Raw genomic sequence first — 14,418 nt, forward strand, 5'->3', positions numbered from 1 at the left:
GTGACATCTCTTGCTATATAGCGTTTGGTTTGAAAAAAACTTCATTGTCTATGTGGCGATGGCTGTCATCGAGTTTTATTTTATTATTTTAGGAAAATAAGTAAAGAAGCTTTCAGTGATCGTAGAATGATGATATTTTCGTGAATCATGTACATGTTTTCTAATAATCTAATAGTTGTAAGTGAAATTGTTATATACCGGTAGTGAAAAACACTTAGCGATGATAAGTAAAAAAGCTTAATAATTGACGACGATGGCGTCTGATGGAGAAATTTCTTGTACGAATGATCCTAATTTCGCCGTTATTTACTCGTTCTTAAAAGTTTTTGGTAAACTCTACAGTTTAGAAGTACCTACACTAGCTAAATTACAAGAATTGATAGAAAACACGCAGGAAGGTGAGCTAACAGTGTCGATTTGTCATATAAAATATAAACAAACTAGGCAAACATGTTGGCAATTGTTTTGTTCTTTTAGTGTTGGATCCGTTGAAAGAACTCCACTTGAGATTGTTGCGTCGTGCTCTTAAATCAGTACAGAGCAATAGATGGGAGAGGTGTCTGATTAAATTTTGTCATCAGCAGTCTTATCATCAGGAGGCTTGGGAAATAGAAAGGTTTTCTTACAAGAAAGCTAGTACACAAGTGAAATTGCGAATATTGAAAGTAAGTGACTCAGTGATTCTTAGAATAATAGGTGACAATGCATTAGGCTCATAAGACATTTCATAAAAACTTATATGCCAAGCTTTAATACTTATGATATATTTATTAATAATAAAAAAATAGACTTATTGCAAAAAGAAGATTTGCATCTAAACTATTTGATTACAGTCCTTTATAATAACTGAATTATATTTAAAATTTATACTATATGAAATTCTAACAAGATTTTTTTATTCTTAATTTGCAGTTGTTACTAGAATATCAGTTCACATGTCATGCAAAATTCAAATCAGCAGTGAATGCTATATCATGTAATGAGCTCAGGTTGGATCCAATTGGACGGGATAAGAATGGGTGTGTGTACTGGCTCCAAGTGGACCATGAAGCAAACCTATGTCTTTACAAGGAAGATCAAGATGAAGAAACCTGGCAGTTAATAGCAAGGTAATAAACTCACGCACACTTAAGAATATAATATGTACGCAAGTTTTATGTGTATAGAATAATTAGAATTTATGGTTGTATAAAACTTTTTGTTCCATATTATGATAATGTTTCTTCAATTATTTATATACATTATTACTTTTGCTTGTGCAAATGGTCATTATTGCATATTTTTATATATATCATATATTTTTTTTATTATGTGTAATAATTCATTCTCAGGTACAAATAAATAGATAAAATACTATCTACATGTAGTATTTTATATGATGTTTTTTAGTATTTCGTACTACAACTAGTGATGTTTTATAATGATTTATGGTGTTTGGAATATATGTTTGTATAAAGTGAAATAACCATGCACTATATTATTTTGATTAGATGTGGATGAGTGGTTTAAATGAATAGGAGGCCTTAGCCCAGCAGTAGGAAATTTACAGGCTGTTAATGTATGTGTGTATGTGAGTGGTTTAATGGGGACTCTATCCACAGTCGTAAATTAAAAATAGTGTCAAGTTCCTATTTGCCTTACCTTACCGAAAAACCAAATCTGAAAGACCAGAATCTGGTAAATTGTCACCACGGCCGAAAAAGAAATTTCATAGTGGCATTCTATGAAATTTTAACCATTCTTTAATTGTTTAATTGGCCAATGCACATAGTTGCACTGGCTCAATCACCCTTCAAATCAAAACATCGCAATACTAAGTATTGCTGTTTGGTGGTAAAAATTGAGGTAAGTAGGTGTTACCTACCAGGTGGGCTTGTACAAAGCTGAACTACCAAGTAAACTAACACTATACTACCATTGCTGCAAGTAGTGTAGCAATGTTGGTCTATGTATAAAGTAGCATAAATACTTTAATATTTTTTTTTTTTCCCGTTTTTTTAATTGCCTGCCAATTATGATTTTCGTTTAAATTTGTTTTCTTAAATACATAATATATGGTTGAGTTAAAATTTTAAGAATTTTTACTTAGTTTTATTAACGTAACATGTAATCCTAATTCGCATAATCTTTATACATATATATAAATGTTCTGCTTATGTAAGAGAACACCCTCTAAAAAATTAGACTGATTTCGAAGATGTTTCTGTTTGTAATTTAGTGGTTGTTCTCGATGTTTTGTATTGAATCCAGTAGGTGATGCAGGATATGGCATGTATAGGTAATTATTTTAATTTAAAAATAAATGGTTTTTTTTTGTAGCAATCGAGAAGAGCTAGTAAAAATTATAGGGCAACTGAAAAATGGTGAAGAAATCACTCCATCTATTGTTTCAAACAATAATGAGGATTCAAATAGTACAGAAGTCCAAAATCCACAGTTAGAGGTATGACCACAAAAACAAATATTAATAATCAAGCTATTTAAAAAAAATGTTACTGTTTAATATTTAAATTTAGAATATTAGATATATTTAGTGCTGAATATATATTTATTGAATTGTTTCAGCCTAGTAAATCATCAGATGTAGATGATGAAAATGAAGAAGAGTTCCTAAGTCCAGAATCTGAATCTGAACATGATAGTGATGATCAAAAAGAACAAACTAAAAAAGTGAAATCTCCTGATAGTATTAAAAATAAATCTAAAGAAATTTCAGATGAAAATGTAAATAAAGTAGAAAATAGTGAAGATGAAAATTTAGAAATAACTGAAACTAATAAAGATGTAAAAGTTACTGAATCTTGTAATGAAGTAGAAAAAACTAGTGAGGATAAAGATGTAGAAAGTTCTAAAGATGAAGAAGAGATGAAAAGTGAAACGTCAGATAATGGTGAAATTGAATGTAATAAAGATGAAATTGAATCTAATAAAGATATAATTGAATGTACTAAAGATGAAATTGAACCTGACAAAGACGAAATAGAGAGTAATGAAGATGTAGATAAAACAGTAACTGATGAAGAAAATAAGTTAGAAACTCGTGAAGGTGTAGACAGTACCGAAGGAGATGAAACTGTAGATAATACTGAAACTGATACCAATACTGAAGTGGATAGCAACATAGAAAATAAGAGTGATACAAAAGACAATGAACCAAGTGATATTAAAAGTGTCGTGAAAGAAAACATGGATAGTGTTGAACAAGATACTGAAAATAAACAAGAAATATCAGATCCTGCAACTGCATCTGATTCAACTGAAGATGTAGTCGGTGAAGCAATTGAAGAACCTTTAATGATTGTAACAGGCGAAGGAAATGGGGCAGATTGTGACAGTGCTTATTTTATTGGAGAAGAAATTTGTGAACCAGTCATGTTTTTTTATGGTGAAGGTTGGGGAGCCGATAATGATACTGGCAACCTAGATGCTATACAACAATCTAATAGTAATGATAAGAGTGATGAAGAAAATCCTCCGGAAGAATGTAATGGTGAGAACCATGATGTGTCAAATTCTAACAGAAAAGCCAAATTAAGTAAAAATATTAAATTAAAAAATAAATCTATAATCAAGAGGTCCTTAAAGAAACAATCCAATGATGGTACAGACAATGTTAAATCAGATTGTAAGAAACATTGTATAAGAGAAATGGATAAATCTAATGGATCAAACTCCAACACTTTTACTGAAAGTGATTCAAAGAACGAATGCAGTGTCAATGATAAAAGTACAACAGAGAGTGGAAAATTAAAAAAAGTAGGCAAGAAGAAGATTAGAAGTAAAGTTAAAAAGAAACAACTACTACGGAAAGCTGAAAAGGATGAAAATAAAGAAGCGCTTAATTCTCTATCAGAATCAGAGAATTGCCAGTCTACTAAAGCCAGCATTATTGAGAAGAGGAAGAGTAGTCTCTCTTCTGAACAAAGCGATGAAAATAGTGAAGAAGATAAAGAGAAGACTTCTGATAAGGAGGCAGTAAAGGCAGACGACGATCTGCCACCTAAAAAAATACGCTTAGAAACACCTGAATCAGAGACAGTATCACATTCCAAAGAAACAAGTGACAATAAAGATGAAAATATTACAAATGAAAACAATGAAAATGACAATTCTAATACAAATGTACAAAATGATTCTGTAACAGTTAGGAAAAAAATTAAGGCCAGAAAAGGGAAGCTTAAACCAAAAAGAGCATTGCAGAAACCATTTGAAGAAACAAGTAAAAATGATAGTATTGAAGATACTAAAAAGGAAAGTAAAGGCCTTAAAAGATCGCTATTAAATGCGAATACAAGTGATAGAAACAATGAATCTCAAAGCGAAAGCGAGGAAGAGGAACCTGTAACCATCGGGAAACGATTAAAAACAAAACCGAAAAAGATCAATACGTCGACCAGGTAACAAGCCACGATTAAAACCACAAATAAGTAGAAACTTTGGTTCAATTGAAAATTAATACCTTAATAACTCACTGTACATAAATGGAAATGTTCCAGTTAAATATGTACAGTTTATTTCCCATGAAACAAAAAATATATATGGAAAAGTTTATTTCGAAATAAAAATCTAATAACCTGATTTTCTTTCAGGAAAAAAGTGGAGGCTAAGCACATGACTAAGAGTTCGAGTGAATCAGAAGAAGAAACTCTTTACAGTTTAGGTACTTAACTTAATTAATAATTATTTTTTTATCAAATAATATTTATCATTTATCAGTTCATAATCGTGTGTAAAATTCTGCGTCAAGCAGGTAAGAAAAGTCCAAAGAAAGTCTTAAAGAAGAAAACGAAAGGTAAGGAGAAGCAAAAATCACAATCCCAGTCCGAAGATCCGGACATAACTCCCGTGCGACAGTCGCGCCGTATCGCGCAGATGAAGATCAAGGAGGAGGCCGACAGGAGGCACCTGGAAGAAGTTGCGTTGCGGGAATTAAAGATGATACACAAAAAAAAGGTATTCAATCTTTTAAAGTCCATATATAAATGATGTATGTAGTATTTTTTATATAATGTAATATGTTATATGAACAATCTTTTAATAAGGCATGACTCGTGAGAACAACTTATGTACATCCAAAATCAAACATTAATGTAATATCCTCAATATGTCTTCACTGCATTAATTTTGTATATGAGTACGATCACTAGTCATACTGTCGCTTCCGTGGTGCGCAGAGCGTGGAGGAGGAGGAGGAGGAGGAGGAGGAGTGGCGCGCGAGCGACAGCAGCGCGGCGTCGCCGGCGCGGCGCCCGCGCGCGTCCGTGTGGCGCGCCGCCGACTCCACGGGGCCCGAGGACTCCGACTCCGACGAGCCGCTGTTCGAGCACGACGAGCCCGACCGTACGCGCCCCCCCCCTACACGCTAGACATCTACCACTCTTCACGGATCACATCCCAACATAAATTTAGAAAATGCTATTAAAAAATAAAAAATAAAGGAACTCTATCTAGAATTAATTCATCGATAACTTCGAATTTGATAAATTTATCACGTAGTCATCATAGATGTAATTTACTGTAATATTTTCGTTACATTAACAGTGGAATTCAACAAGTCCGATCACGAGTTCTCGCCCGAGTCCGACTTGGAGAGTGGCGAGCCCGTGGAGCCTCTCAAGCGAGCGAGGACATTGCAAGAAGGTACCATAAATGTTATGATTTTTTCTTACTTATAATTTTGTTTCCTACATAGAATAAGTGTATGTTATTAATTATGGGTTCATAGGACCTTTTATTAGCGTGTTCGAAAAGTTCGATATCAATGGTTATATATTTAAAGACGAAATGTTTTATCGATATGATTATTTATATAAAGTCCGCGCTAACCATATCGGCCGCTAACCCGTGCGCGTGCGCAGGCGTGTCGGCGGGCGTGTGCGCGCGCTGCGGGCGCGGCGAGCAGCCCGAGTGGATCCTGCTGTGCGACGCGTGCGACGCGCCCTACCACGCCTCGTGCCTCAAGCCGCTGCTGCTCGTGGTGCCCGAGGGCGACTGGTTCTGCCCGCCCTGCAACCACGTGCGTGCTCCCCTCTGGCTCTCTGTCACTCGTCCGCCCTGCATATGTGTTATCTCTCACTGATCAGTATCGTCGGCGTGGTCTGGGTGTACCCTATCGGACCCCGTGATTCGGGATTCGGGGCCCGAGTCTGGACGAGTATAAGTCGCTCCATCCAGAACTCGACCTCCCCAGTCGGGGGAGATCGCCCCCTCATAGGATTACGGTAGTGCCCCAGAGGAGTGTATCTCGTACCTCTCGTGCGAGTCCCTGTCCTTTAAGATCGACCGGTCCACCCGGATGTCGGGCCAATTTTCTATATCTCATCAAACAATACGACTCGACCGCAGGCAATGCTGATAACGGCGCTGGAGAGGGAGCTGTCGAAGTACGACGAGCTGCTGGCGAGCGTGGAGGCGGAGCGGGCGCGGCGCGAGCGGGAGGCGCCGCCGGCCGCCAGCTCGGACGAGAAGGCGTCGGCCGAGTCGCGCGCGGCGTCGGGCGACAGCGGCTCGGACGGCTCGGAGGCCGGCAGCGCCAGCGGCAGCGGCTGGTCGTCGGACGGCGCCGTGTACCGCCTGCGCGCGCGCCGGGCGCTGCCCGTGTCGTACCGCGCGCGCGAGTACGACCGCCTCATCAGCTCCGCCATCAAGGTGCGCCCGCGCCGAGCCCGCTGCGGCCTTGCCTCGAGATTCCGTCTGATACGATTTACTCCCTCAGGAAGAATACGTCGAGCCTACGACGAGCGCGGGCAACCAGGGCCGCGGGAAGGACATATCTACCATTATAGAAGCGGCCGAGGAGGAAAAAATGAAAGCCGAGCGGGAAGCTATCGAACAGGTACCGGTATTTAAAATATTTAAAACTTCCCACCCAGTATTTGAGCCCGTGATATTGGCAAGTGCTTTAATTTAAAAAAAAAAACTATCTAAAATATCATACATTACTCCTGACCTTGGAATTGACAATAGATATTTTCTAAAGTATGTTACTTTTGTAGATCGCGAGTATTAATGTCTTGTTTTATAGTATTGTGAATTGTTTAAGGGTAAGCAGATAGAAGTTAAAAAGATCAAGAAGAAACAGCGTAAGAAACAACGCAAACTGAATTCGCTCGATGTACCCTCCGAGGACGACGACGAGACCGACGAGGACTTCAAAGATACAGGGTTTGTTTGCTTTTAAATCGATACCTTGTCCATAAATAGTATAAATTATAGTACTTCTCTGTTTCTGTCTTCGATTTGTATATAATTGTAAATATTTTGGTACAAAATGCTAAACCCTAGGCCACAAAGCATTGATTTAATGCCATTAAATCAATGTATTAGAAAATTGTAGTCCTTGAAAAGGCTTACAGAACAACAAGAACAACTTACAAATAACAACAAACAAATACCATGTGTCTACCTTTTAAGATACACTTAAATAACTATTTTTATGTATTACAAATGAGTAAAAAACTACATTTTCAATTTATTATTAATACCTAGTCAGATATTTTATTGTCGACCTTAAAAATCAGTGAAGTATCGTCAGGAAACAACACTATATTACAAATATCTTTAACATAGAAAGGAAGATCATTTATATATACTAGAAATAGAAAGGGATCCAAAATTGATCCTTGTGGAACACCCATTTTAAACGTAGATCCAGTAGATTTTATTCCATTTATGAAAACTTGATGGACTCTTCGACTTACCATCATTTGCAAATTCTGTTCAAACTAGTTGTCGCCCGCGGCTTCGCTCGCGTTTTAGGGGTTGATCGTCGGTGTTAGGCATAAAAGTAGCCTTTGTACTTCTTCAGGGTTCAAGCTTGCTTAATACCAAATCTTATCAACTTTGGTTCAGTGGATTGGTCGTGAAGCAGCAACAGCCAGAGTTACTATTGTATTTGTGATATTAGTATATATTATCTGTCAATAAACAATGCAAAAGGGCATTATTTTTGAGTTAAAAGTAGTAAGTAGAACATATAACATAATACGGTGGCAATATAAAATAAATATATTAAAAAAATCAATCAACGTCACCAAGGTATATAAACGGAATTTTAGCAATAGTATCGGTAATCCTACTATAGGTGTCTGATATATTTTAGTTAGATTTAATGTTAATTATAAATTAATTATTATTACAGAATGGAATCATCGTCCGAGGAGATATCTTCGTCAGCTGAACGCGGCAGTTCGACATCTCGCTCTTCTGATTCGCTTCCCATCCGTCGCGCCTGTAGACCCGATAAGAAAGGTGCTTACTATATTTTATGTTAATTTTTGTTGAGTTTTACGAATTTAAAGTAAACTCACAGTTAACACCGGAATGTAATTCACCAGAAGAACAAAAAAATCAACTGTTATATTCGTTTTGGTGTGATGAATGTTAGATACATTAATATACAACATTCAGGATATGTCGTTTGTATAGATAATATTATGAGTATTTGTTCTTCTTTTCTTTTGGTTTCTTATACATATGGATTTTAACTTTTTTTTTTGGTTCCTCTCTGTACTATTGTGGTAACTTTATGTCTGTAATGTTTGTTGTAAGTGTGTTCGGGATAATGTTTTCATATTCTTATTTATGTTACTTTTCTAGATCGCCAGAAATTGGAGGAGTCGTCGCCGGAAGTCAAGAAGAAGAAGAAGGGAGTGTTCGATGAGAGTTCGGGAGAATCGACCGGGCGGAAGGAGTGGTCGAAAAAGTACGTCCTAAAGTTTCATTAGCTTTCAACGGTCTTCATTAGCTTCATTAGTCGGACTATGACGCTTCGAATTTTAACGGGACAGTAATTCAATCTCGGTCGACGAGATGACGAGAGACGAATGTGTCCAATCTCATTTCGTTCATGTTGTATTAACGCCCAGTACCCAACGCCCGGCCCGCAGGTGCAAGTGGGCGCGCAAGCGCGGCCTGTCGCAGTACGACGCGGCCGGCAACGTGGTGCGCGCGCGCGTCACCTACGGCGGCCTCAGCGACGAGCCCAACGACTGGTCGCCCAAGCACCGCACGCGCCGCCGCAAGATCGACTACACCGAGATGCCCAACACGGAGTCCGAGGACGTGAGTGCCGCCCTCGCGCCCCCTCCACCCGCCGGACCCCACACCCGCCTCACGCCCGCCTCGTTGCAGGAGATGCACAAGTCGAGCGGGAAGCACATGCCGGACAGCTCGGACGAGTTCAAGGTGGACGACTCGGACGTGACGTCGGACTCGGACTCGGACCGCGCCAAGCGGCGCAAGGAGGAGGCCGCCCAGTCCGGGGACGAGAAGAAGAAGGCTCTGTGCGACCTCATCAACAAGACGGCCGTGGTGCCCCTGCAGAAGCTGCCCGACGACGTCACCAGGATGAAGACCGAGGAACTGCAGGCGACGCTGGGTATGGTTTTCTGACTCGTATAATTATAGTCATCGAGAACATACTGCGGTCTGATTCCACCGATATATTAACGCTATGGTTCATTTTAGCTTTAGAATCTCAGCCGCAAATGAGCAGCACGCCGAGGCCTCTTCGAGGTCGCGGGAGCAGAGGTGGCCGGGGCAGCAGGTATCATCGAATAATCTGTATATTATAAATATGGCCCGAAGTATTATTTACATATCCTAAAAGTAGACTGCCTGATAAATTATAAGGACACAAAAATCCAATGAGTATCACTCGCGGCATACCGAACTGGTGTAACTACAATGAGCGATGGTGATGGTTCGACTCTGTAAAGTGTGTATGTACGCAGGGGCGCGCGCGGGCGCGGGCGCGGGCCGAGCGCCGACGACGCGCTGTCCAAGCTGGTCGGCGTCAAGATCAAAGGTAACCGCCGCGCCACTCGGCGTATTGAACCCATCGGCGGTTTTGCTGCTTTTGCTTGCGGAACTGACAATCCTATTTTACACGGCATTTGCGGCTTTCATGAAAAATTTGACAATTTTGCTCCGGCTTAAAATGACGTCGTATGTTATGTTGGCAAAATTGTAATTTTTCCTTTGTAAGTAATTGGGATTGTTTTAATTTTTTTTCTACTTCGTTTCCAGACTTGAAGCCCGATAGTGTAATGGGACCTCTGAGACCGAATCAAGTGAGTTTTATGAATATACTTTCATTTTATGGTTCTCCAACAAAGAATTGATTTGCTATTTTTTAAGCAGATGTCGTTTGAGTGAGAATAATATTCTTAACTATAAAATTCATATGATTAAGCGATTGTATTCAAATTCAAGTAATCCAACAAAATAATTCCAGGTCGAGCGGGAGAAGAAAAGACAGGAGCGTGAAGCTAAATTGGCTGAAAAAGAAGCAAGGAAGCAAGAACGGATGCAGAAGAAAGAAGAAAAAGAAAAACTAAAGGAGCAAAAGGCCAAGGAGAGAGAAGAGAAACGTTTAGCGAGACTCGCTCTTCAGGAGAGCAAGAGAGTTAAGAAGGAGAAAACTGAATTCGTTGGTCCCCCAGGATACCCCCCTGGGATGTCCGTACGTCCAGAGCGGCCCTACGGCAGTCCTGGCCCCAGACCGCCGCCTGACTACCAGGAACAGAGGTTCCCGGTAGCGCCGAGGTTACAGGTACATTCAGTTATATTCTGTAGTCATAGAAAATGCCCTTAAAATGGGTCAAAAAAACATAGCTTGAACCGAAAAAAGAAACCCTTAAGACTTTCTATAAATTTGTAAAGGTAAACTAATAAAAACTAGTTTCCAAAGTTCGACATACTCCCGGGCACGGTATTCATTTCTATAATAAGATTTCATAGCCATTTTTAATATGATCTATTAAAAAAATTAAAGCACATGTCAAAAAAACATTGATAAATAATGGATTCTATAAAAACTATTGCATAACTAATATTAAAAACTAGGGCTACTCTGAAACAAGAAACTTGAATCTCACTGCAGAACACGATTGTGAAATGTCAGAATGTGATATGTGACATTGACTATAATAATTATAAAATGTATCTGTACGTCAGTTGTCAACATTTCACGAGTGAGATACGAAGTGATTTCTTACAGAATCGCACTTCTGAACAGTTAATTGATTTAATGGTGGTATAGTTCATTTTCTACACAAAATATTACTAATATTTTAGGTTCGACCCGAACTACGCGGTATATCGGTGGACGAACGGTCACCACTCGCCCACAGACCTGACCAACACCATAACGTTATGCGAGAGGGTACACTATCGGTGGCCGGGTCGCCTCAACCTTTCAAACCAGTCACAGAAGAACCTAGCATTATTACACGGATGCCACATATGATTAACCAACAATACAGGTATTTTTTTTCAACTTTAACTTAATAAATTTAGTAAAAATATAATATACTGATATTAAAGTCATAACGTCTTGTCTCCTAGGGGATCTATGATGTACTCGGCTGGCAATCCCCCTTACGGTCCGCGCGGGCAGGGTGTGCCCATGTACCAGATGCACCCCGGTCTCAACCAGGGTGCTCGGGCGCAGTACCCGCAGTACTATTCGCACATTCAGGGCCTGCCCGCATACCCCGTGCGACCCGGCGGGCCGCCGCCCTCCTCCTCTCCCGGTCCCCACGGCCCACATCGCCCTCTGGGGCCGAGTCCGCTGGCGCACGGGCCCTCGGCTTCGCCCCATGGGCCCCCACACCGGCCGCCCGTCTCATCGCCGCACGGCCCGCCCTCGTCGTCGCCGCAGTCCCACTACGGCCCGCCGGGACCTCATCCGCACAGTATGCACACGCTCCGACCGCCCCACGCGTCTCACGGGCCCTCCGTGTCGGGACCTCACGGGGTTCTCAGACCGCCGGGACATCTGAGCGGCAGACCGGAGCTCCAGGGAGCGCATCCCCCCGGTTCGTCCGGCTCGAACCCACACGTTCCGCCGGGAGTGTCGCCTCATGGCCCTCCGGTCTCGTCACCGCATGGACCTCACATGCCCGGAGGACTATCGCACGGTCATTCCGGTCTCTTACATGGACCTCCAGGCATGCGTCCCTCCATGCCGCTCGGCATGCCACACGGCCCACCCGTTTCCTCTCCGCACGGTCCACCCGTGCTGGGTAGCCACCAGAATTCTATGCCGCGAGGATTGGTCCCTGGGATGGTGCCCGGCATACGAGGCCCAGGTCCAGTGCCGCCCGGTAACGTCGTTGTTCGGGTGCCTACACCCGGGGCCCCTTCGGTGTCTCCAGCGCCGGTGCTTCCTGGGCAAAAATCGCCACAGACGAACTCATTATCTGATGTCGGCGCGGAACCACCGATAACGATCAAGGCTGAAGTTAAAACGGAACCCGAGTATCAATCGCCACCTGTGTCTCCTACCGATCGGCCCACCTCACCAGAACCCCTCAGAAATCATCCCAAAATCAAGCACACGGAAAATAAAGATGGAAGGCCTCGATATCCGCTGGGTCCATACGCGCCGCAATACGGCCCTTATGGACCATATGCACCGCATGCCCCTCCGAATTCTCAGCCCCAAGAAACCTTACTAAATCTTCAAACGAGACTACATCATAACCCTCTACAACGTATGCCTTCGAATGTCCGACCTTTTTTGCCAAATAATCTAAGTGATATGAAACCAGCCGATCCGATTCCTAGATCTGGTTTAGAACGACCGCAGTTCAATGAAGTTCGATCGCCAATTTCCGAAAGACCATTAATACCTCACGATGCTTCGAGACCATTGCACCTGGACAGGCCTTTAATGCACGAGATGATTCGGCCTTCAGGACCTAGTTCTTCAGTACACGATATACAGAGGCCTTCTTCATCTGAAAGGACCGTTCCTGACAGGACAATGATGCACGATATGCTTAGACCATCCGGTCAAGATCGATCGCCGATACAAGATATGTCTAGGCTGCATGGACTTGATCGACAGTTGCCGCAAGATATGCCAAGGCCACCCGGATCGGATCGTTCATTGATGCAAGACATGCTCAGACCTACGGGGACGGATCATCAAATGATGCATGACATGCCGAGACCACCTGGTATGGATCGACCTCCTGGTATGGATCGACCTCCTGGTATGGATCGACCTCCTGGTATGGATCGACCTCCTGGTATGGATAGACCTCCTGGTATGGATAGGCCCCCTGGTATGGAAAGGCCGCCAAGTATGGATCGACCTCTTGGTATGGATAGGCCTCTAGGTATGGATAGACCTCCTGGTATGGATAGGCCTCCTGTTATGGATAGGCCTCCTGGTATGGATAGACCTCCAAGTATGGATAGACCTCCAAGTATGGATAGATCTCATAGTATTGATAGACCTCCAAGTATGGATAGACCTCCAAGTATGGATAGACCTCCTGGTATGGATAGACCTCCTGGTTTGGACAGACCGTCTGGTTTAGATCGATCATTAATGCATGACATGCCTAGACCGCCCGGTCCTGACCGAACTTTGATGCACGACATGCCGAGACCACCGGGCCCAGATCGATCTTTAATGCAAGATATGACGAGACCACCCGCTCCGGATAGATCTTTGATGCATGACATGCCTAGAGGAGCGGGTTCTGATCGACCTCTGATGCACGATATGTCGCGACCTCCTGGATCGGAACGTCAAATGATTCACGACTTGCCGAGGGCTCCTGGTCCGGATCGATCAATAATCCATGACTTGCCCAGGGCTCCCGCACCCGAAAGATTGATGGGTCACGATCTACCTCCACACTACCCGTACATGAGACCACAAGGTCGCTCGCCTTACGGCGTGCCGTTGCTGCGAGCACCGCACGCCGGCCGGTCCAGTCCCGGGATGCCGCACTACGCGCCCTACCAGGACATGCACAGATTAGACAAGCAGCCTCCGCTGCAGTCCCTCCGGGAATCGGTTCTGACGCCCACTAAGCCCCCCTCGCCCCGAGACGAGATCGAAAAAGATATCGAGAGGGAATGCGGAGCCGAATCACCTAACGACGTCGACGACGATCGTTCGTCACCACCCGAAACTAAACCTCAGTTCCTGAAAATACCCGGCGCTGTAAATAAATATATTCCGGACGGCAAGCTGGTTCCCATCAAAACGGAGGCCCCCGGCGAGGAGGGCAGTGTGTTCGGGGGCCTCGTGAGTTACTTCTCGAGCCAGCGGGAGGACGACTTAGACGCGTAATAGTGAGTAGTCCACTTGTAAATATAACATAGATAATTTTATTTATACCGACGGCTATAGACGCCTTGTGACGTACGCTATGTATGATATTTTATGAAGTAAAAATATTTAGTTCGACGAAGTTTAATGAGTCTTTTTGGTCTCGAATAAAAGCGATGTATTATTTTGTTTACGTTTAAGTGAGATTTATTTATATACAGAACGATAAGTACTTACGGTATACTCTAAATACGAATTCTATTAAAGATCGATAATTTCTTTTTTGCAAAATAAATGTTTTCTCCTATTTCTATTTTTTATTTATATACTCCTAACGTACT

At 42.3% G+C, this 14,418-nt stretch overlaps 1 protein-coding gene across 3 annotated transcripts; it reads left to right on the forward strand.

The window, feature by feature from the left end:
• Positions 1-34: 34 nt before the first annotated feature.
• LOC113404937 (uncharacterized) lies at positions 35-14,384 on the forward strand. Of its 3 annotated transcripts, none has more exons than XM_064216078.1 (23): positions 35-398; positions 478-665; positions 913-1,109; positions 2,320-2,443; positions 2,566-4,397; positions 4,590-4,660; positions 4,748-4,953; positions 5,184-5,340; positions 5,542-5,640; positions 5,859-6,016; positions 6,346-6,648; positions 6,716-6,835; positions 7,043-7,164; positions 8,141-8,250; positions 8,599-8,704; positions 8,889-9,063; positions 9,133-9,379; positions 9,469-9,547; positions 9,735-9,808; positions 10,030-10,073; positions 10,238-10,555; positions 11,080-11,267; positions 11,350-14,384. In XM_064216078.1, the coding sequence occupies exons 1-23, from the start codon at positions 254-256 to the stop codon at positions 14,096-14,098; spliced, it is 7,812 nt and encodes a 2,603-aa protein (XP_064072148.1). In that variant the 5' UTR covers positions 35-253; the 3' UTR covers positions 14,099-14,384. The 3 variants fall into 3 exon arrangements, with proteins under 3 accessions (XP_064072148.1, XP_064072150.1, XP_064072149.1); XM_064216080.1 differs by having other exon boundaries at positions 7,052-7,164; XM_064216079.1 differs by having other exon boundaries at positions 4,751-4,953.
• The last annotated feature ends 34 nt before the right edge of the window (positions 14,385-14,418 follow it).

Source organism: Vanessa tameamea, chromosome 10, assembly GCF_037043105.1.
Source record: "Vanessa tameamea isolate UH-Manoa-2023 chromosome 10, ilVanTame1 primary haplotype, whole genome shotgun sequence".
Classification (NCBI taxonomy): Eukaryota; Metazoa; Arthropoda; class Insecta; order Lepidoptera; family Nymphalidae; genus Vanessa; species Vanessa tameamea.